This window comes from Clarias gariepinus, chromosome 22, assembly GCF_024256425.1.
Source record: "Clarias gariepinus isolate MV-2021 ecotype Netherlands chromosome 22, CGAR_prim_01v2, whole genome shotgun sequence".
Lineage (NCBI taxonomy): Eukaryota > Metazoa > Chordata > Actinopteri > Siluriformes > Clariidae > Clarias > Clarias gariepinus.
The window spans coordinates 24,197,501-24,222,006 of NC_071121.1; the positions used below are offsets into that span (position 1 = coordinate 24,197,501).

At 38.4% G+C, this 24,506-nt stretch overlaps 3 protein-coding genes across 3 annotated transcripts in view; 2 read left to right on the plus strand and 1 right to left on the minus strand.

Moving 5' to 3' along the window:
* The window catches only part of ttc29 (tetratricopeptide repeat domain 29), a 7,327-nt gene extending 2,821 nt beyond the window's left edge, over window positions 1-4,506 (plus strand). The window contains exons 3-10 of the mRNA XM_053481894.1: window positions 714-937; window positions 1,016-1,201; window positions 1,480-1,668; window positions 1,845-1,930; window positions 2,027-2,118; window positions 2,288-2,411; window positions 2,514-2,729; window positions 3,801-4,506. Of these exons, the coding sequence (XP_053337869.1) occupies window positions 714-937; window positions 1,016-1,201; window positions 1,480-1,668; window positions 1,845-1,930; window positions 2,027-2,118; window positions 2,288-2,411; window positions 2,514-2,696 (1,084 nt within the window). The 3' untranslated portion in view covers window positions 2,697-2,729; window positions 3,801-4,506. The remainder of the gene's footprint in view (window positions 1-713; window positions 938-1,015; window positions 1,202-1,479; window positions 1,669-1,844; window positions 1,931-2,026; window positions 2,119-2,287; window positions 2,412-2,513; window positions 2,730-3,800) is intronic.
* Window positions 1-22,478, minus strand: part of ednrab (endothelin receptor type Ab) — a 48,351-nt gene extending 25,873 nt beyond the window's left edge. Inside the window, exons 1-5 of the mRNA XM_053481893.1 lie at window positions 22,277-22,478; window positions 9,358-9,508; window positions 5,483-5,554; window positions 2,024-2,110; window positions 114-183 (exon numbers count right to left, since the gene is read on the minus strand). The gene's annotated coding sequence lies outside the window, so the exon portion shown is untranslated. The remainder of the gene's footprint in view (window positions 1-113; window positions 184-2,023; window positions 2,111-5,482; window positions 5,555-9,357; window positions 9,509-22,276) is intronic.
* calcrl2 (calcitonin receptor-like 2) overlaps window positions 8,679-24,506 on the plus strand; it is a 30,239-nt gene continuing 14,411 nt past the window's right edge. Inside the window, exon 1 of the mRNA XM_053481892.1 lies at window positions 8,679-8,908. The gene's annotated coding sequence lies outside the window, so the exon portion shown is untranslated. The remainder of the gene's footprint in view (window positions 8,909-24,506) is intronic.

Here is a 24,506-nt window from a genome sequence, read left to right on the forward strand (position 1 = left end):
CAGTATATGAAAAAAAAGTTAATGTTTGGGCCAGTAGATGGCACTGCAGGACAACTCAACAGTCTCACACTATTTCATATGAGTTTTCGTAATCAGGAACTTATTTAACTCACTTGTCGTCTGTACTGCTTTACTGGGTCGTGGGCGGTCTGGATCCTTTCCCAGGTCACTTAGGGGTATACCCTGGATTGGTGCCAATCCATCCAGGACACACACACACATATACACAATTACACACTTATTCAAACATTTTGGGCAGCCAGTTAGCCTCTTTATGTCTTTGACTAGAAACCCATCAAGAACAAGATGAACATGCAACCTCCATGCACACAGACCTCGAGGTGGGAATTGAACCTGGACCCTGAAGGTTCAGGACCATGGTGCTAACCACTAAGCCACCGTGCCACCTGAACCTGCTTCAGTGTAAAAAAAAAGACAATTATAAATAAAAAAAACTACAATCTTCAATATTGTACCATCAATCAGAAATTTGTGATTTCTTTTTTTATTATTCTTTTTATTGAAGCTGCTAAATAAATCCTATTTCTCACACTGGTGACATCACAGCCTTTGGTACAAATTAATATTTGAACATTCTGTATTCATAAATTTTTGCACAATATTTATCTGCATGGACTACAGAGTAGTTACAGTATGTAACCTTTGGGATTTTATATGTTTTTTCTGTTTGTTTGTTTTTTCTCTTCCCCCAGGTCTCGTCACAGTCTGCACCAGAATCTTTGTGTGTCCATGCTGCAGGAAGGATTTCATCTCTCCTTTAAAGAGTTTTTCTCTTTGCTGCAGCGCTGTAAGTCACAGCGCTTAGCCATGGGTCCGGACAACGAGCTGTGTCTGAAACCCTCTCTGGAGGAGCAACCGGACAAACTGAAGACGCTGAAAGAGCACCTGACCCGCGCTGAGGTTGCACGAAGAGCTGGTAATGCTACAGCTACTCTGATCACTGATGGGAATAAGGATGAAGGTAATTAATGTACACATTTTTCTCGTTGTCTAGACAAATTTGTGGAGGTGTATGAGAGTTATTCAGCTCTGGCGAGGTTTTTCTCCGAGCCAGAGGACATGCGGCTGCGTCATCACTTTTACGAGCTCAGCCTGGAAGCCGCCCGCAAAGTCAAGATGGATTCCGGCAGGAGGGAGGCGGAGGCCAGTGAACACCTCGGACATCTGTATTTAGAGCGAGGTGCTTGTGAAGCTTGATTCAATTTACTGACCTGACTCTTGAAAAGTTTTTGTCGAAATTTTAATATATAGGCAAGGAATAAAACTTTTATACTTATATATACTGTATGAATTATATGCACATAACCAGTAAAAGGGGGGCATAAAAGAAGTTCATATTACCTATTCATATTACATATTATCTAGAAAGTTGATGAATTTTCTATAACTGTGCTTTCTGTAGTGTTTATACTGACATGACATGCACAATTTAGTTGTCTATGTCTGTGTGTATTACAGGAGATTTGGAACTGGCGCAAGAGCATTTTGAGACGTTTCACCACCTTGCAGCAAGACGCGCACACCTGTCTCGTGCACGTGAAAGTCTCTGTAGGGTTTACACGCTGCTGGCACAAAGACAGATGAAGCATGAAGAATATCAGAAAGCCATTCGGCTCCTTAAGCAGGCCCACGAGATGGCTAAAGAAGGTACACACAGTCACACTCTCACACACGCCATCAACACGGAAGATAATCAAAGATAATGCTGATAGTAATAATAATGAAAAATCACATGATAGAGCAAAAGAAACACAAACATTTTCTCATCTTTCCTTATTCTCTATCCGATCTCCTTATTCTTTTTTTTCCCCCTATTTTTTTAGCGGGTGATAAGAAAATGGAGGGCGAGACGGCGTACAGCATCGGACTGGCCTATCAGAGCCTGGGCAATCAAACAATCGCTAGACAGGTTAATGACCTAGTGTATTTATATATACACACACACACCAGCTCAAACATATTCACACATACACTAACACATTATGAAACTGTTTTGTTTTACCAGTTCCTGAGCATGTTCATGGAGATCTCCACAGCACTGGGAGACATGGAGAGCCTCGGCAAAGCCCAAAAGGCCATTGCTAAATCCCTGAAAAGGTGCACACACACACACACACATACATATATAGCAATAACTGCTTTGTGTCTGGATGCATCAAATCACTATACTGATTTTTCTTTAAACGCACGACTCAAACTGTTTTTATTTCGTACATATTGTCTCCGTGTAATATTTGACGTGCGTTTTTGTGTGTCTGTCATGTAGTGAGGGTAAAATAAATGACACAATCAAGCATCTACAGAAATATCTTGAGGTTTGTCGGGAGAACAATCAGCATGAAAACCTACAGGATGCTTACATGTGCCTGGGGTCCCTACACATGTCCAGAGTAAGAAAGAACAGCTGTGTGTGTGGATGTGAGAAAGGATGTGGTTTGTCTTTTCCGGGTGATTTTTTCTCCTCTGATTTTTTTGCTTGTGTTTGTGTCAAGGCTGAGTACGAGCAAGGCTGTGAGGATTTCACCCGGGCCTTTGAGATGGCATGCAGCCTCAACTCCAAACCATGCATTCAGAAAGCTCAGGTGTGTGCAGGCATTGCGCGAGCTCATTCCTTGCTGCAGGGGTACACTGCCCAGTTAAAGAGCAACCGGCCACACACCTTACCTCCTGGATAGAGACACAAGAGGAGAAGTTCCACAAGAGGATGAGTAAGTGTGCTGGAGCCATGCTTCGTAGTTAGACTCGTGTGAAAAGGTGATAATGTGAACGCGCTGGATCCGCCAACTCATCTCGAGTCATTCAGCAAGCTTTCCAGTTCAGTAACCAAACTGACCATGGAGCATCTCGTTGAGTACCAAACAACCTACTGAGTACCAAATATCCCACTGACTATCCAATGACACAACTGGGTACCCAGGATCAAAGTGATGTCAGTTAATTTAGTTTTTATTCATTCATCACACTTACTTTACTGCACAGTAAAATGTTTTTTCTTTACATATTCCAGCAAAATGGTGGATCAGTAGCTCAGAGATTTAACACACCGAGTCTGCCATGATAAAGCGTTCCTGGGGCATGCAGTGTTAGAGATTTACTCAAAGGCCCAACAGTGGAATCTTGGTGGAGCTGTGGCTTGAACCACTGACCTTCTGATCACTAAGCCCTCTGAGCTCCCAATGCACCGTGTGATATCACTAGCTCTTAATTCACTGAGATACCAAAGACCCCACTGGCAAATACATCATCTATTAGCAAATACTCAGCTAAATACCAAATACTCCCTTGAGTAATAAAACCCTCAGCAAATACCCCACTGAGTAACAGATTTCACTCAGCACGAAAGGGTTCACTGACAAGCAATTATGCCACTGAGTACCAAAGATTCCACTGTATAACAAAGACATCACTGGCCAGTAAAGACCTCACTGAGCCGCAAATATTGCACGGAGTGCCAAAGACTATACTAACTAGCAAAGACCCCATTGAGTACCAAAAGGTCCCTGGCTAATAAAAATATCAATGAGATGAGTAGCAAAGACCCCTCACCGTGTCAAATACCCCCCCAATATCCAAAGCTCCACTGACTACCAAAGTAGTACCGAACATCACATTGACTAGAACTATACATGATAAAGTAATATCTTGAGTTGCTACAAAAACCTTAAGCTTTAATGTTATAATGAAATAGCATGATAAACACGACACATACACACATTTCAGTTTATTGTTGTTGTTCATGCATTTAAACTAGCTTAACTTTATTTATCCTTTTTCTGCAGGAGACATAATAAAATGAAATGACGACAGCTGGAGAGGAGAACGCGCAGACCTCCTCCAACATTTTCTTTCCTTTTTGCTGTTTTATTTAACCCCCAGCAATACTAAATTCCTAATCATTAGATGAATATAAATCATCAAATTCTCATGTGTGTATTCTGATTAAGCAACTTTTCCAAATATTTTAACAACTGGAAACGAGATTTGATTATGCATTGCACAATTTATTATTTTTTTTGTATTTTTAATAAGTGTTCTATCATATTAGAATTGAATGACACATATTTTTTAGTTTTAGTTCTGTATAGTAACACAGATGTACTTATTCATAATTATTTACACTCACTCACTCATCGTCTATAACACTTTATCCTGTACACATGATCAATGGGGTATCCCAGGTGACTTGGGGCACGAGGTGGGGTACACCCTGGACGTGGTGACAATCCATTGTAGGGCACACACATACACAAACTCACACACTTATTCACACGCTACCATGTCTTTGGACTGTGGGAAAAAACCCACCAAGCATGGGGAGACATGCAAACTCTCCCCGGAATCAAACCCGAAAAGGAATTAATGTAAACCCGGACCCTGAAGGTGGAAGGCGACAGTGTTAACAGTAACCAGTTGCCTAACTTTTTACAATATGGACAATATTAATGAAATAAGACATTAAACACCCTTTTCATTAAACAAAATCAACCAAATAATGTTCCTTAAAAATATATTATTTGCTTTATTGTCTCTTCTTCTTTGATTTTTTATTTTTTTTTTTGCTTTTATGTTATGGGATGTGTGTATGTGGCCAATAGGGGGCAAAATTGCATAAAATTGTGTTTTAGGCTGTGGTGCATTAAATAGGAAATTGAAAATCACACACACAGAAAAGAATAATAATAATAAATGAATAAGTAAAAATCGCACAGTCGAGTCGAGTGAGTAATCAGGTCGATATGAGTGGATGCAGAAATAATGACTTTATCAGAAATAAACTGTACAGCAAACAAGCAAAACAACCAAATGAACTCTCCTGGTAAGTGAAGCATGAAATTGAATTGCGTAAGCAAACGAGAGGTCATGAAATATTCAGCAAAGACATGATGAAATGATTACTGCAGCGTTAACGTGAGTTAGTTATACAAAACATTCAAATGACCAGCACAAAATCATTTCCACTCCCGTGCCCCGCCCCCCACCAAAGCATTCATTCGAGCACCATTTTTATTAACAGCCAGGTTTACTTTAAACCAAGTGTATTTTAAATTAGGAATAAAAAAAATTGAGGTAGATTTGAAAAATTCTGTTTGCCGTGAGTGCCTTTGTGGGATTTCCTTTGTGAGATTTGTGCAAATGTTAAAGTTAATTGTCCTAAATTGCATCCCGAGACCACTTCTGTTTGGACCACTTCCATTTTTTCTTTAACTCGTCTAAAAAATGAAGCAATATCCTTCTGTATTTTCCTCACCCCAGGCAAACAGGGTGGGACTTATTAAAGAAAACATATCTTTTGATACATGGTTCTTTAGTACGCTACATTTTCCTCCCACATTATGCAAGTGTTGAGAGGAAATGATTCTTTTGTGTATTGTAAAAAAAATACTCACGATCTAAGCCCATCAAGAATATGTCTACCTAGTGCATTAGATAAATGTTCACTCTATCGCAGGGAAGTACTTACTGAGTGGGAGGGGAATTGCTTGTCTTCTCTGTCAATCACAGAATCTGTAACCAGTTGGTGTGCGTCTGAACCCTGGAAATGTTCGAGCAAAAAGAAATCAAAACTTTGATGCAGAAACATTTTCAACTATTGGTGGGTTGGTTGAAGTATAAGTTCTTTATTGTTAAGAATACATGCAAGGTTCAAATTGTGATGGCTAGACAGACGTCTGATAAAATGCCAGGTCTTGTGGGGTGCTTGTGGTATAGTGGTTATTACTAACCAAATGTGGTCCAAGGAAAACCAACATCCAGCAAAAGGGTCATGGAGACCCAAGATTCACTGATGCACATCGAGAGCAAAGGCTAGCCCATGTGGTCTGATTTCACAGAAGAGATACTGTATTACAAATTGCTGAGAAAGTGAATGCTGGTTCTGATAGAAAGGTGTCAGAACTTACAGTGAATCATGGTTTGTTGCCCATTGGAAGAGATGGCACCAAGATGCTCTATTGGAAGAAATCAAGCTGGCAAAGGCAGTGTGATGCTTTAAGAAATGTTCTGCTGGGAAACCTTGGATGTTACCTTTCATGTGGATGTTCAGGAATGGTTTGAAGATGTCACCAAATTCTCCAGCCCTAAATCCGATCCGAGGAAACCCACAAAACACTGGGAGAACATGCAAACTCCACACAGGCAGACCCAAGGCATAAAAAAGCCACTGTGTTATGAAGATCAGTGTATATTTTAAAATGATAAAAAAAATTTTTTTAAATGTTTATGAAGATTAACATAATGATTTTTTAACATTTACATTTTTCTTTGCTAATAGAAAAAGTGCTGACACCGGAGACCTTGCATAAATGTTGAATAAACATCTTCTTCTTCTTCTTCTTCTTCTTTTTTGTCTTTGGGCTGTTCCCTTTCAAGGGTCGCCACAGCGAATCATCTGCCTCCATCTAACCCTATCCTCTGCATCCTCTTCTCTCACACCAACTAACTTCATGTCCTCTCTCACTGCATCCATAAATCTCCTCTTTGGTCTTCCTCTAGACCTCCTGCCTGGCAGTTCCAACCTCAGCATCCTTCTACCAATATATTCACCATCTCTCCTCTGAACATGTCCAAACCACCTCAATCTGGCCTCTCTGACTTTATCTCCAAATCATCTAATGTGGGTTGTCCCTCTGATAAACTCATTCTTGATCCTATCCATCCTTGTCACTCCCAAAGACAACCTCAACATCTTTAGCTCTGCTACCTCCAACTCTGCCTCCTGTCTTTTCTTCAGCGCCACTGTCTCTAAGCCATAGAGCATCGCTGGTCTCACCACTGTCTTGTACACCTTTCCTTTCATTCTCGCTGATACTCTTTTATCGCACAACACAACTGACACTTTTCTCCACCCATTTCAACCTGCCTGTACTCGCCTCTTCATCTCCTTTCCACACTCTCCGTTGCTCTGGACCGTTGACCCTACAGTAAGTATTTAAAGTCCTGCACCTTCTTTACCTCTGCTCCCTGTAGCCTCACCGTTTCTCCTGGGTCCCTCTCATTTACACACATGTATTCTGTCTTGATGCGGCTAACCTTAATTCCTCTGCTTTCCAGAGTGTACCTCCACCTCTCCAAATTTTCCTCCACCTGTTCCCTGCTCTCGCTACAAAGCACAATGTCATCTGCAAACATCATAGTCCATGGAGACTCCTGTCTTACCTCATCTGTCATCCTGTCCATCACCAGAGCAAACAAAAAGGGGCTTAGAGCCGATCCTTGATGCAGACCCACTTCCACCTTGAACTCTTCTGTCACACCTACAGCACATCTCACCACTGTCTTACAGCTCTTATACATGTCCTGCACCACTTTAACATACTTCTCTGCCACTCCAGACCTCCTCATACAAATGTTGAATAAACATCTCCTTACATAAAAAATCACACCACACCAGAGCAGCACAGTATTAGACGCAACTGCAGTACAGTTACTGTTATGGGTAATTAAAAAAGGCAGAATTGAAATGATAAAAATTATTTCACAAAATAGCAACAACTTGCCTTTAAGCTTTATGAATCCACAGCGGAGCTTAATTCATAAAAACATTATACATTAAATATTTAATACATGTAAAAATTTTATACATTTAATAACTGGTGTTACTTCTCCTGGTAACACCAATGACAGTAACACCAATAACAATTTAGAGAAAAACTACAACTATTTACAAAATGGCTTCCATGTGTAAAACCACATGGTTTTCATTTATAAAAAAATCAATTAATTATTAGATGTCTTCAGTTTTATGTTTAAATTCTGTGCGTTAATAAATCATGACATTTCTAAACAAATGAATTGAGACATCTAACATAGGTTTTGCATTTGTCCGGTGCTCTTTATATAATAACCTCTGATGCAGGAAGAATTTCAAATTATTAAATATATTTCTGAATAAAACTCTTTTTGTATAACAGTAACACCGATGACATGGTTTGCGGTGACTGATATTTATTAATTTGAATCAATTATTTAGACTTTATTCATAGTGGCTCTGTGGCTTAGTGGTTAGCACTGTCGTCTTGCAGCTCCAGGGTCCGGGTTCGATTCTCGCCTCGGGTCTGTGTTGCTGGAGTTTGCATGTTCTCCCCATGCTTGGTGGGTTTCCTCCCAAAACATCCAGATTAGCCTCTTGGCATTCCCAAAATGCTTGTAGTGTGTGATTGAGTGTCTGTGTGTGCACCCCATCCAGTGTGTACCCGTCCTCGTGCCCTAAATTTCCTGGGATAGGCTCCAGGCCACCCGCAACCCCGTATACAGGATGAAGCTGTACAGACGATGAGTGAATGAGGGAGATTTATTTCATGAAAAGAACATCTTTAGATGAAAAGCATATGGTCCCGCTTTGATGTATGATCAAAGTAACAAGCAATTTCTTTGAAGTTGTTTTTAATTAAAACAAAATGCTACAATTAAATATCGAACATTAAAGAAAAAAGTGTATATCGTGATTGAAAATACGTACATATTATATTTTTTGAAATTTATGTTTCTGTTTTGTTAATTTTAATTATTTGGCATCAGATAAACTAATAGTGACAGCATCATTTCTGTAGAATGACTCCAAAAAAAAAAAAGGAAATGCCTCTTAAACGGATTTAATAATTCATCATTGGTTGAGCGTTACCTGTATTTTTTTTGTTTGTTACTCGTAGAAGTAAAAACAATACTGTAGTCCTGCTATTACGGCGATGTAGAGCTGCAGTGTGTTTGAGTTGGGGTGGATAAATCCGCTCCAATCTGGCAACCCGGGCATTATTTCTGGGAGCGCGTGAACGTACTGTGGCAGCACATCAGCGCGCGCTCGCACGGAACGCACTCGAGCCGCGCGCTTTCAGCATGCTCACGGGAACGGGATATACGCGGAGCAACCGCTGAACATCTCGTTCTTACGGTAAGTTTACTGAACTGGGATTCGACTTGAATTCACTGCTGAGTCTAAATGGATTTAAAAACTTCAGTCTGATTCACGTGCACTGTTAGGAAGGTTATTATAACCCGTCATAGGGCGGACATTCAGTGATGGCAGCGAAGTGTGAATGCATCTTACAGTTAACCTTACGACCAACCTGTTTCCACTTGTGCATCTTTAATATGCAGCTCTTCCTGAAGGACTTTTGAAGCTACACCACATGCATGAAAGAAATTAAGATTCATCATATCATCTAATGGTACAGTGGAATATGAACTAACATAAGTGCAACTTGCTTGGGATCTTTAAAAATTGTGACATACAGTAAGTCATATGAGTTGGAGTCGTGGAAGTGTGAGGGGCGTTCAAGTCAAAGCTAGACTTTTGATTGCGCAGAACACAGTTCTGAAAATTAAAAACGACATTAATACCTCTTCAAAATCCCCTAGGCGGCATAGGGGTGTAGTGGTTAGCGCTGTTGCCTTGCACCTCCAGGGTTCAGGTTCGATTCCCACCTTGGGGTCTGTGTGTGCGTGGATTTTGAATGTGCTCCCAGTGCTTGGTGGGTTTCCTCCTGGTGCTCTGGAAGACATGCAGATTAGGCTAATTGGCGTTCACAAATTGTAGTAGTGTGTGAATGCGTGTATAAATGTTGAATCCTAGCACAGTTGTGACAATGGGAATAAATACAACAATCACCATTGGCATCCACAGTCCCTAGTTCGACAACAGAAGTTCCTAGATGGATGGATGGATGGATGGATGGATATATTCCCCTGGTAAACTAATGCCCTTATCCCAGCGTTTTATTACATTCATCTGAAACGCTGGCCTCCCAGGAAAACCTCTAACAACCCCAGGGCGAGGTCAGGACTGGGGTGTATGGGGGATGTGACAAAAACTTCCAGTTGACTTCCTGTAATGTGCAAGTTGTATTCGGGAACGATTGTGCTTACAGTTTCCCACAGACATGTGCGTCTCTTCCGCATGTCGGTTGCAAGTTATCCATCAATTTCAAAATATCACGGGCAAAAAGAGACTCCTGTGCTTGAAATCTCCTATAAATGTCAAAAGCCTTCATTTACCAAAAATTTCATCCCAAATCCCGGTTTGACTCGAACGGCCTGTTAAAGATTTGAAAATCAGTCTGGTATTAAGGTTTTTAAAGTGCCCTCTGAGGAACCTCGGGGGTAGGTGAAGCATATTCAAGAGGTTCTTTGTGTGATGCCCTGTAACTTACTGTAGTTACAGTGCTGGCAATCATAACTCATTGCAATCATCATCCTCATTAGCTTCTTTGGAAGTTGTTATATTTCCTATTGACACTTATAGATAGTGGTGTATATATTTAAAGCTAAAATTTGGTGTTTGGATTTTTATAACAGCACGCATTTCATACAATTAAATTAAACAATTAAGCATCTTCAGCATGAGTATCTTTATCTACAGACATTATTGGTCGGAATAACTGGGGCGAGTTATTTATGAAGGATGCCTTGACCATCAGATCATCTCTATTTATTATCCTTTATTAATATGGTCATGTCAAGACTCTCACTGAGACAGATCTATAAAAAATTTATACTCGGATCTGTTCTGTTAGTGGAGAGAACAAGACAAAAGTAATATAATACTTTTGGGGGGGCAGGCAATGCATTCATTTTATGGTTAAAGGCCTCACTGGGAGTTAAAATTTTGTGAACCCTTAGTGTAGCATTTTAAAAAGCTCTATATATAATCCCTGCAATTAAATCGAAATTACTGGCCATGTGGGATTCAGCCTAAATACATGTACATCCTCTGTACCGTATTACTATTAAGGAACTTGGCATCTGCGCTATTAGATGTTTCCCATTTCATTAGTTCAGTAAGAAGTCATGGCCATGTTTGTCTAAGTGGGATCCGGAGTATCACCAGTGGGGTCCATGTGCATTTTATGTATTGTTACAGTAAGGGAAACTGTTGTGCTTTCCATCATTGGAATATAATAGGTATTATATAATTAACCATTATATAGTATTATTATTGAGTCTTATTGAGTCACTTTAGTTGAAATAGTCCAGAACAAAAGTTCAGTTGAGCCTATAAATAAAATACAGTGTTTATAGCGGCTTTGATAAACATTGTATCCTAGGAGTGGAAACTTCAGTTCTCTGGCTTCAAAAAAAACAAAAAAGAAAAAGCTGAAATATTACTGTGCATATTTGAGTAATGATATTATTACATGGATCGAGTAAATTGTGAAATATAAAAGTTTGGAGAATTTCTTACATGTCCTGTGCAAGATGAGTGTTTAAAACTTACTGGGAAGAGTTTTTGGTTGAACAGTGTCATAGTTCGAACTGATGTGTTTCTGGGCGAGTTTGAGATCAAGACCAATAAATCCAGTACCTAAAAAAATCTAACTTAAAATAACTTATAGTTGCGGTAGTGTTGCTTAGATTGAGTATGTTGCTGGTTTGAAATATAATACAGTGCAACAGTACAATGCATTTTGATGTTTGGTGTTATAGACTCCACTTGTGCAATGTCCACCGGTTTCAAGGACGTGGTGGACAGAAATCACAGGTGCTCCGGAGTCTCTTTACCCAGTCTCCACCACAGGACACAGTTTCCCTGCCAGGCAGCTGTCTGCGATATAAATAGGAGCTGTGTGCTACTTTTGGACACCAGCTTTCACAAGTTGTTTTGCTTTATCCTATTCTTCCAGTCTTTTTTAAGTCATTTCGTTTGCAGATTATTTGTTTATTTGCAAAATCAATCATTACGTTTAATAATCAGTAAAAAAAAAAAATCTGGAAAAGAAATCAAAGCATTATTTTGAATTCACTGGCCATATGAATGTCCTCTGATTAGATATCAGATTGCACTTGTTATATAAAGTAACTATAACCAGAGCTGTCACTTCTCTGATCTTGCTTTAATAGAATAAAACCTGTTGATTTATTGTGTGAAATGTGTATTTATACTCCAATCTGATCACTGGGTTCGCCGTGTTGTCTGCTTTGCATAATATTAATCTTATAATAAGCAAGACATTTTTATCTTGTAAAAATGAATCTTTTTATCTTGTATAAACAGTTTGGAATAAAGTCTCGAGTCCAGTGTCAGCACTTTGTAGTCTTTAAAGAGAAAGTTTTGTGCTTTTGTGACTTTAAGTAAACTCGATTTGTTTTTTTTTTTACCTAAAAAGTTTTGTAAAGAAAAAACAGTTTACATCTTGTTCTCCTAAACTTCCTTCATTTCTTTATATAATCCCCTGCCATGCTTCACGTCTGAAACGCTGGCCTCCCAGGAACACCTTTAATGGGCCTTTCCCTTTAATGAAAAAAAAAAAAACAGATGATTGATATTTTATTACATTTTTTACTTTTATTAATGAATGTATGAGGGGCGTTCAAGTCAACAAACGGGACAGAACACAGTTATGAGAGTTAAAAATTCCATTTATTTCTCTAAAAAACAGCTATACTAATTCATCTACACCATCAGCTACACTAATGCATTTATCCCATTGTTTTACATGGATACCATCAAGGTATTATGATTTCAGAGCTGTGATCAGACTGCCTGAAAAGCTGGCCTCCCAGGAACTCCGAATGTTGAAAAGGCAGTTTAAAATTGTGGCATTCTTAAAAGTCCCGGTTTGACTCGAACAGCCATTCATTAATCTATAAAAAAGTAAATATTGGAAATCTTCTGATGTGATGGAAGAGGAATAAAACACTTAAACAAGTAATGCTATAGAAAAAAGGGCTTACCATTTATGTTTTTGTCCTATAAAAGCACGCTCCCAAATGTTTTTGAAAAACACAATGAACTTTAAAAAAATTCAAACTTTTATACATATGGAAACAATTTGTAAAAAAAAAAAAAAAAAGTCAGAAAAACAATGTCACTTTCTTTCCATGGTGACAGTTTGCTTTATGATGTTTGTGAAACAGTTAAAAAAAAAAGAAAAAAAAACTCTTTCCCCTTTTTAGCCGTCCACTACAAGAGGAAACGAGACACTACAATAGTAATATATACAGGCGCCCACTCGGAGTGTCCTACGGCTGGGACGGATTTGTAGAACAAACGCCGGTGGCCAGATTTAAGCCATTGTCGGTGCGGTTAGAAATGGTGCAAAGACTGCCAAGTGTAAATAACAAAAGCCACAGAGTCAAGAAAAGAAAAGAGAAGAAAAGGTTAAGATTCAGCGAGATATGAGGGGGAGCTTAATCGAGTAACAGCACGGCGAACCGTGAGAATAATAACAGATAGGATCGGAAAACATGCGTAGATGTGTCAGAATGAAGTGACAGTAACACCTACAGGAAGGAACACAGAGCGCTATATGAGCGCCTGAACGAGGGGCTGAAGAGGGAAAGAAAGACTCATCAGAGGGAAAAACAAAAACAAAAAACTGTTGATTATTTTGTCAGAGCTTTAACAACAGCTTTGTCACAGGCAGTAATTTCTCCTCCATGGGAAAGTCTCGACTGAGTTAGTGTTTATGTTTTATGGTTTCTCTCTAACATGAACAGCTGTAAAACAAAACATCAGCGCAGGAAAAGTGACTCCTCACTGCTCCACATCATCGATCATGTTTCTTTAATATGGTCTTTAATTCCGTGCCGATTTGTACGGAATGTTTCGGTGATTATCTCATTACTCTTTTCAGATCGCTCATGCTTTCACTCAATGCGCTGATGAATCACAGCTGTATCATTTGCTTTTAGATTCTTCAAAAACGATGATTTTTCATGATAATTTGACTATTATGCATCGCCTGCCATTTTCTGTTCAACTGAAGAATAGATTACAGAAATAAAGCAATTTGGTGCTTTTGTTTTGCTGTCGTTCTCTATAATTTATGTTGTTCTTGCGTCAGCTCTTTGTCCGCGTGTGTGTGTGTGCTGCATACTGTGTGCTAATTAAGGAGTGGCTCCCTTTTTCACAATGATATATGGCATAGTAATAATGTTTGAGGATGTAACAAAGGCCTTTGTTTTGATGCTTCAGCAGTTCCACTTGCAGCGGTTACAATCCAGCTCACTTTTCACACATGCTTTTGTGTTTTATATTGAATTATTGAATTATTGATTTTTTTTTATCTTTATGGGCAGCATTGAGAAAATGCAGCATTATCGAAGCATACGCTTTGTTTGTTCGTTGAACTCTCTGGGGACATTCTGCCTTCAGGGGCATTCTTCTAACGCAAAAATAGATTCGGAAATCAAACAGGGCATCTTTCCAGCTCGGCTCTCAAACCCTTATTTGTGTTATCTAGAAATCTTCAGGGTATACTGGGTATTTTATACACATCCATATCAAGAAAAGTGCATCTATCCTCTCGAGTCACTAGTGAATTTAGTCTTTCAGGAATAAAAAGAAATGCTGTGAACTTGATTCTTGCATAAATCCGTAAATGCCTGGAAAAGGATAACTATGCATGCTAGTTCTAATATTTATAAGTAATTATTATTATTATTTTTTTTAAATAACATTATTAGATTGATCAGAAAAAGATTGTATTTGCATTGTATACATGTGCACGGTTAAGGTGCAATGCAATGCCGCTATCTTTATCTTGGATTTCTGCATCTGGATTCGAATTTTATCTTAAAATAGATCTGGCCTTAATGCCGGAAAAACAGTGCTTTAAATATCTCCATGATCCTAGCAGTTTTACATTTATTGAGGTCATAATTGTGCTTGAATAGACAAGCAAGAATTTTTTCTAATCGTATTAATTACATCTATACCTAATTGTATAGATGGTCATTTAAAAAATATATAATTTAACTTATAGGGTTGTTTTTATATTCTATTACAGGCTTAACCTACGTAGTGTGATCTCATTACATAGGGCCATGATACGGGCCATATTACAAATAATGCTAGCAATCAAATGCGAATTATTCCATCCATTCATCTATCTTGAAATCTCTGTAGTCCAACCAAAGGCTGTGTTTGTAAGCAATGATGTCATTACTAATCGGCCAATCCACATACTGGATTTGGGTTCCTTTAAGGAAATCCTATTTTGGAATAGAAAGAGGGACAAATAACCAGACACAGATATGCTCCTGATTGTATATGCATTTGTATCCGTTTAGTACGTGTTATCCGTTGGTTCTGAATGACTTATTACATCCCTCGTGTACAACACACTGAAATGCTTTTCTTCACATATCCCAGCTTGGAAGGAAGTCAGGGTCAGAATGCCGGGTCAGAAATTTTACAGCATCGCTGTACAAGCTGAATGTTAAAGATGCTCAAGGGCCTGCAAGTGGCAGTTTGACAGCTCTGGGAAGTGAACCCTCAACCTTCTGCGCCGAATCCCAGAGCTACAACAGCTGAGACTGAACGTGACAGAATGCACTGTACCGCCTGATACATTGCGGTAGCAAAACATCCAATCATTTTAATAATTTTACATTATATTAGGTGTTTTTAGGACAAGGTGTTATATGATTTATGGTTTGTTGTCTTTGGTGGGTTAAGTCCTTAAGGCTTCTAGGTTGAACCCTGAGGTTTTGAGATGGTTCCAAGAAAACTATAAAACTAGGTTCCAAAACAAACACTTAGCGAGCCAAAGAGTGTCTAGTGTCTTGTAAAAAAAGTGTATATCATACGCATTCACTATGAATGTGTCCATAACATTGCATAGTGCATTGATAACTTTAAATGAATTTTGTAAGCTTTCAGTATCATCAGGTGAACAGAATTGTAGAATATACAGTACAGTATACAGTTTATAAGAAAGGTTTTGTTTGTACATTGGTCAGAACTCGCTCTTTCAATGATATCTTTACGTTTTATACCCGAAACCAGTCTGTAAATTTTCTGTCTGTATATTCACCTGTCTGTCTGTATGTCTGTCCAGTTAGATTTCGTCACAGCATCACGCAAAACTGGCTGGACTGAAATTAATGAACCTTTTCTTGCCCTTCAGTATCTGCCTAAAGTTAAACCTGCACCAGAAATAAAATCTAAATGTTAAGTAGAAGTGAAGGTATGAGCAGTTTGGTGCCAGATTATATACCGCAAGTTTATACCGCGTACTGCACGTGTTAAACTGTGGGGGCGTCTTAAATCGACTGCTGGACAGAATTTATTGAGACTTTTACACTACATAGATTTCTGCCCATGAGTAAAATCAAAATGTTGAGTACAAGCGATACTAATAAGCTACTCGCTTATTAACTTGATTATGAATCTGCACCAATAGATATTAATTAGAAAAGGTAAAACGAAAAAAATAATATTTTTACTGGGATTAGTTCATATTTCCACTGCTAAAATAACAGCGCTGAATCGCTGATCTGATCTACTTTATCAATTTCCTGTTTGTGATTCACTTTCCGATTAGTGTTGTGCTAAGCTACACTGAAAACACTAGGTTTTATGTTTATAACTAACATCCTCCATGCAGCAGGTGAGACAGAATTCCTGTAATCAATCACGGGAGGTGGGATTTCCTCACCGTAGATAAATTTTGATTGACAGTGTGTTTTTTTATTTTTTTATTTTCTCCTCCTGTGTCTCTTTAGAGGCTCAGTATTGTTCTAAATGTGCCAGCATTCATTTGGGAGACCTGGAGATTTACCCTAAGTAGGCAGCCTCCTCTTAATTAGAATGCAGGAGTAGCAATATTTCGAAGAGATCATAATCCAGGTCACATTTTAGTTTTATGCTAAGCTCCTGACCCACATTGACACAAGGAGACTGTTTGGTTCAAGTGCATTTCAGCTTAAGCACACCCAATGATACTTGGATTATTATGGCTCATGACTGTCACTCTCTTTCTCTAACACTTTTAAATGAATATATATATATATTATTATTATTATTATTATTATTAATAATATTTTCATACTCAAAGCTACTAAGGACGTTTTTCTCATTAATAAATGTAGCCAAAAACGAAATATGTTCAGGAATGGAAGTCAGTCCAAGATATAAAACCACGGATCAACCACAGACCATTCTCTCCTTACAACCCCTTGGCCAACATTTGGAACTATGATTTATTCACCCTTTAAGTGTGTATTAAGAGGAGCGTTAAAGTCAAACCAGGACTTGTTAAGAAACCTCTCAGGAATGAAGATTTGATAAAACGGTTGATATTAACAGAAGACTTCAAGCACAGCCCGGTGATGAGACTCTTAACCGCAGTAAAACATTCGAACGGTGCAAACCTTTTAAAGAAGTCCGTTCGTCAGCCGATGTGGCTCGGAGCCCACTGCACTCGTTCCCATGAACATTCAGCGAGTGGAACACTTCATCCTTGAAAATCGATGGATAATCTGTCTGTGGGAACTGTACACACAATCATTCACCAACAGCACTTGCACATTACAGGAATTCGACTGGGAGTTATTGCCATATCCCCCGTACAGTCCTTTATCTCGCTCCAAGCCATTTCCATTAAAGGAGTTCCTGGAAGGCCAGAGTTACAGATGTGAAGCAGGCTCTACAATCGTGGCTCAGACATACTGGGAAAACTTCCTACCTTGATGGTGTCCGAGCACTAGTGAAACACTGGGGGAAGTGCATTAGTGTGGCAGGGGATTATATAGAGAAATGAATAAACTGTGTTGTGTTCAAAAGTCCCAGTTTAACTTGAACTCCCCTTATATTTACTATATATATATATATATATATATATATATATATATATATACATTGAAGATGGCTGCCACATGGATGCTATGGTTGTTGGAGTGCTGTTCGGGGAGGTCCTTAAAAGTACGCGTTGTGACATACCAATGGAAAGATCTTGGGCAGGATGGCACCATGTTACCGACTGAACAAACTAATATGGTGTTTCAAAATATTCATATCCATAGTACTATTTTTTTAGCACTGAATACTAACCCAGAATGATTTTTTCCCATTATGGTAAAAAAAAAAAACTCAGATGGAGCCATCAAACCTACTGTATGAATGAGTCTGACCTTAAAGAGTCTGACCTTAAGGTTTTTACCTATTTTAAACTTTTTGTAAGTACTATGGATAAAATCGCTCAACAGAAATCTGCCTTGGCACTGACCTTCTATCTAATGGATGTTGCTTTAATCTCAAGTATGTGCACGATTGCTTGCTTTGAAAAAGCTCATTGTGTTTGAAGTCATTAAGCCCTTGAAGCTTGGGCCAGAAAAGTGTACAAAAGCTTTGCTTAGGCTGAGATTACTGACAAGGTGGTCATCTGATTAAGTCTCTGTGTAGCCTGTTCGGCTAGATACTAATGTTCTAACGTGTATGTTTTTTTTTTTTTTTTGCTTTTCCATCTTTTGAACAGACCACCTTTTACAGTTTTTCTTTTCACTTTTTTTGTGTCATCAAATATCTTCATTAATACAAGCCATTTATCTGGAGGGTCCGTTCACACAGGGATCTGGCTGTCCCATGGAAATGTGCGTCAGCCAGGAACCGGACATGAACCAGCTCTGTAACTGCACGGTTGAGCTGGTGCACGTCCAAGCGTACAAGACTATTTCTGGCTTTAATAATGGGAGTCTGGATCATTCTGTCCATTTGTTAATTAGATAAACTGGAACCAACAGATTACTTCAGACTTGTGAGGCCCCTTAACATTAGGAAAACCCCCCAATCTCACGTTCAAGTAGTCGCGGACGCTAAGGTACTTGTTCAGGACTGTCTTTTGTATCTGTGCAACAATGGCTTATTTTTAACCCAAACACTGCTAGGCAAACGGCCCGGCGGCAGAGGAGGAAGATGGCCCTTCTTTCCCTTCTTCTTTCTTCGCATCCTTCCTGGGCTTCAGAAGCTCCTACTTCCCCCTCAGAGTAAAAATAACCCTCCTGCGACTCCAAACGCTGACGCATAGCAGAGACACCATATCTATTGTGGCTCATGCAGCTGATATTATCAGGATTATACTTGGGTCTGTAATCAAACGAAAACCAAGTCTGTGATTTATACTGATCGGACAGTTATTTTTAAACGCAGCGACAATTTTTCAGAGCCTCTCCCATGTGAGCAGTGAAGCATGTCAGCGTATCATGTTAATCATAACCAATCACAGGATGGTCTGGGATTTTATACCAAAGCAATTTACCAACAACTACAACAGCAGTTTTTTACTTCATTAACGAACGCGATATCACGTTTGGAACGTGTGTATGGCCTTAAACGTGATGGAAGAGTTCCTGTTATCTTTTCCATTTGTTCACTTCGGCCAGAGGCCTCTGTCTTTTCTTTCGAATTGAAAACAAGAAATCCATCAGCTTGTCATGTTACAGAGAAACTGGATTGCCTTTCTGTGAGAGTGGAAACTTTAGTTTTCATAAATGTTTAATGAAATCTCATTCACCATATTGAAAATTTTTGAAAGTTTTTCTTTATTAAATAACATAAAATAAGATTTTGATTCCATGAAGTCTGCGATTTTTCTCTGGATTAGTAAAGATTTATCTTATCGTATTTATCTTATCGTATTTATCTTATCTTATTTTTTCCATGGTCAGAGCTTCTGTTATTAAATATCAATCAATATTCTGACCAATCAAATTTAAGAATTGAAGCCTGCTGTATAAAACCTGCAATATTCTTTCCATCCTATCCAACACCACACTCTGATTATCTCTCCTTTAACTTGGTATTGTTCAGCTACTATGTTTTCTTTCCTCCTTTTTTTATCCCCCAATATACTGTATGTCCCACAGCTCCTGCTGTCCTGGTGGTCTGTTAAACCATGACTCATGGCAGATCGGTTGGTTCAGTACTGTGTACACACTATCTGTAGAGTTGAAAAGCCTGACGTTTGTTGCGTTGACGTTTCCCATGCTGAAACCGAGCCTCTTCTTCCCAGTCCCTGATGTTCTTGACCTTTAACCCCGCAACAGTGAACTACCCACGCGGTGCCTCTTGGGATCAGCAGAGGTCATGTGATCCGGCTGTGTTTCCTGTTTCCGGCACACAACCGTTCTCATCTCACTGCATGCAACTCTCTCTGCGTTTCTGTACACAAACACGTCTCACTCGTAGTTTACACGGATAATAGCTTAAAAACTGTACATACCCAAAGAGACAGTGGAATTGTTGAAGATGCATTTTTGTGATATGGGTGTTTCAGCAGAACAGTTAAGCATATTGAATGAAAATGAATGCAAAAATGATAGATTTGCCACATCGTCAAGTGTCATCAGTTGCCTATCGTGATACTTTTGTTTGGAACTTCATGCATCATCACACTGATTCTAACATTAATTTTAAGCATATCTTTTTAATTTACCTGTGTTTGCATTTGAGGTGGTACAGTAAAATGTTGCAGTTTCTTATTGATCCTACTGGTGCACTCTAAACTATTTAGACATTCCCATGTGCTAGGAGCAAATTATTAGCTACGTTTTTTGGAGAGAAAAAAAAAATCTGGATAGTGATGCTTTAAGAAACGCAATAAAGATCAAACCGACACCCAGGTATCGTGATAATATCGTGTGCTCTCGGGCGTTTCTCATCCATAGTAGCTACCCTCACCTTTATAACTGATATGAATTTGCACTTCAAGTCCTATTGAACTTCACTCGATTATGTCACATTCCTTAATTCCTTATGAACTCGCTACACATTAGCCATGAAACGTTACAATGTACTTTAGACTCTGCTACAAACCGCTCTAAAACGCATGTTGAAGTATTATTGAAATGACATCACTCCATCATCCAAAAAAGCTGGTGTCTCCACAGGATCGTGATGGAGACCTTCAAGAACACTTACAATGCTCCCGAAATCGACAAACCTCCTATCAGTCTGCTGACAATTTCCTATTATTTTGAGATTGCATCGGTTTAGAATAATTTACAGCATTTATGTTTATATGTTTATCTCATGATTTATCTGAGCAGTTGAGGGTAAAGGGCTTTGCTTATGGGCCCCGACGGGGCAACTTGGTGGTGCTTTGGTTTGAACCTGGGACCTTCCAAACTGTAGTCCAACCACTGAGCTACTGCTGCCCCAAGTTGCTCAAATTGTGCAATGTGGGAAAAACCCCAAAAGCTCCAACAACGTTTTTATTAGTTGGGTGTAGTAATAAATAACTTTATTACTTAAATATGTTGTGATTTAGCAAAGCCAACGTAAACTTTTTTATATGATGAAGTTTCCCATAAAGAAATATTTTTTACATTAGACAGAGTCTCCAGTGTCCATAAGTTTCTAGCATGTGAAAGTATTTAGAATATTGAAGCTGTGTGTTGTTTCTTGGTGTTTTTTGGTATTTTCAGAGAGAGCAAATAAAAAAAAGTCATCATGGTTTCTCATGGTTCCAGAATCACCCTTTTACAAAGGTCTGGGATATACCCATGCCTGAGGGAACAACCTGGTTCTTCAAAACATCTTCAGCTCACTTCATTTTATTCCCAACTGAAGCAACTCCAGATCGTAACACTGCCTCCAGAGGTGTGTACGGTGGACGCTATGCATGATGGGCGCACCGTTTCATACGCTTACCTTCTTACCCTGAAGAAGCTCTGGAATAGGCTCAATCTGGACTCTTCAGACTACATGACCATTTTCCATTCCTCCAAAGTCCAACCTTTATGCTCCATAGCAAATTGAAGTCAAATCCTTACAGGTTTTAATAATGTGTTGGACAGTTCTCAATCCAATTCGAGTCATTTTAAATCTTCTTAGTTGTTTACTTTGCTTGCTGCGGGCCCATAATAAGTTGACCCACTCTGAAGCTGCAAGATATTTCTTGCCAGACATGTGTATCGAAGCGATAATACAAAGCAGCTTGGGCATTCCGCAACATTTACTGGCTAAAATTGGGACATGTCATTCCTTGGCAAATTCACTGTCGATGATTTCTTTTCTGTAAAAGCCTCAACGCGCTTTGTTCCCCATATGTATGTTCATTGAAGTGGTTATAAAAATACTTTCTTATGTCAGATTTCAACAGCCTTCTTTACTAATGTAAATTAATACCACTACTTTTAAATCAATTCGAGTATAACTGCTATATCAGTCAGAAGGTTTAAAGAGTCAAAATGACACAATTAAGAGAATCTGAAATCAGCAGCAGAGAGCTGAGGAGGTTACTACATATTACATACATATTCAAGTGCTCTTAGATGGGATTTTTAAAGATTTTAAAAGATTCTGTACAGATAATTTATTCATTTTATTATCAAACAAGGTAAAAAAAAAAAAAGTTTTATCATTGGCTTTACACAATCACCAAGCGATGATCACTCACAGACTGTAATGTGGTTAACAGTACAGTATGTGGTTGTTATATATTCCAAAACGGACCCGCATTTTTTTTACTAACGACTGTTCATACTACATTTCTATCAATCCAATTTAAAATTAACTTGAATAACCATTCTTTTTCACCTGTTCGATGGTTTCACCATGGATGGTTAATCCATTTTACGTACAGTAATTCTTCATTTCCAGTCATTCTTCATTTTTCAATTTGCCAAGCTATGGACATCTTCCGCCCTTGTCTGTGTGTTGGAAAAATAATAAAAAACAATAAAATCATGACCAAGTTCCAGTTCCCCCTTTTGCCGCTTACCAGAGATATCATCAATATGAAAGTGCTGAGCTCAGACACATAGTTTTCATAATTTAGTACAGTCTCGATGGATATAATCCAGCCACACCTATGCTTTTTGGAAACATACCAGAAATTTCACAATTACTTGTGTAAACATTTCCCCTTTCAGATTTGCTCAAAACTTGTGCAAACTCATTAACCCTTTACACATTGGATCAAACCTCATTTGTACAGTAAATCACTTTAGTAAATTATCCTGTATCCTATCTAAAACGTATGGCGGTCTAGGGGAGCCCATCCGATGTTCCTGTGAATGAATTTTAACAAACTATCAAAAGAAATCGGGTTGAGACAGAACTGTCCTTTTTGGACAGTTCTGTCCTTTTCATCATATAATATAGTACACACAGTCTTCTATAATACTGTATTGCAAATTAAACTAAAGGTGTTTGGGATCATTTACAAATGCTGAATGCATTTTCTAGACTAGAAGATGTTTTTGAAACACATTACATTACTGCGGCAGATTTTATTCATGAGTTCAACAGATTTAATTTGCACAAGGTTAAAAAAAAACAGTATTATAGTTTATTTGTGTTCAACAAAATGTTAGACTGTCTTACAAACCCAAACTAAAATATAACCTGTTGTCTAAACCAAGACAGTACACTATTAGTTTAAACCTGGTGTGTTGATTCTAGCTGTTACAAAGAGACTGATACATTAGACAATAGATTCTATAGTTTATACTATGTACTTAATTTTAAACTACCTCAAAAAACATGAAATTTACCTCATGGCGATGAAAATAAAATAATAATGACACGAACTAACGCACGCAACGATGCAGCTTTCAGGCATGAATTCAAACTAGAAGTTAAGAACTGGGGAGCCAATCAGAAAACAGACAGTTCGAATCTGCCCGCCTCCAGTTTTTAATTGGCTGGTGTTGCACCAATTCTAGTCTCTGGTTGGCTGGAATAGTTGCAGGGTTTTAACGCTGCTGCAGTTCGTGCAAATGTAGCTTTATGATAGTGAGCGCACAGAAGAGTGCAAAAGTGCAAACATAAATAATCCTGAACGGGCAACAAGATTTTTTTAGCGCGCAAAAAGGAGTTTGAGAGCGCGCGCCAGAGAGAGATTAAGCGTGCAAAAACAAGTCTAAAAGCGCGCACGCACGAGAGAGTAGTGCACTAAATATAAGCATAAATAAGTACAAATGAATACAGTAAGTACATTTAAATTGGAAATATACTGAGATTACCATATATGAAAATTTGTATACTAATATATACTTTCTGTACATTTCTACAATGATTATTTAGAGTATATATTTTTTTAATATACCAAAAATACATTAAGAAAGAAAGTTTAAATAAGTGTGCTTTCGAAATTAAACCAACATTTCACTTATAGTATAGAATATATTTTTTGAAAGTATACTATAGTACAATTATTTTGAAGTATATTTAAAGTTTAATTCCTAAATTTGGTAAAGGCATGATGTTAGTATACTTTTTATATATTAACTGATGGTACAACTTTTTGTTAGTATATTTACAATGTACTATTGAGGATTTCAGTATATTTTAATACACTAAAGTGTATATTTTTTTCACTGGGGAAGACTCTCAATCACACAAGTGCACACACGCAGACACATGGACACACACACACCAGCTTTCCGACTGAGGCTGAGAAAAAAGAGGAGGAGGAAGAGGGCGACAGTGTAGGACGATTTTCACACACACACACGTGCACACACACACCAGTTTACCAGCAGAGACTCTTACTCAAACATGCGCACACACACACACACACATGCACACACACATATAAACACAAAATAAAAAATGCTTTAAGCGCACACCCATGGTGACAGTATGTCAGAGCATGGGAGACCATTACCCACAGAACTGCTCGTTTTTCAAGACCTCGCTCGTTTACTAAGTTAAAATTTACTTCAATGTTTCGCTTGTCTGGTGAAACACTTGCAGACCAAGGATCCACTGAAAACCCCTTTAAAATGTACAAACAGACAAACATACAGAAAAAAATCGTTTT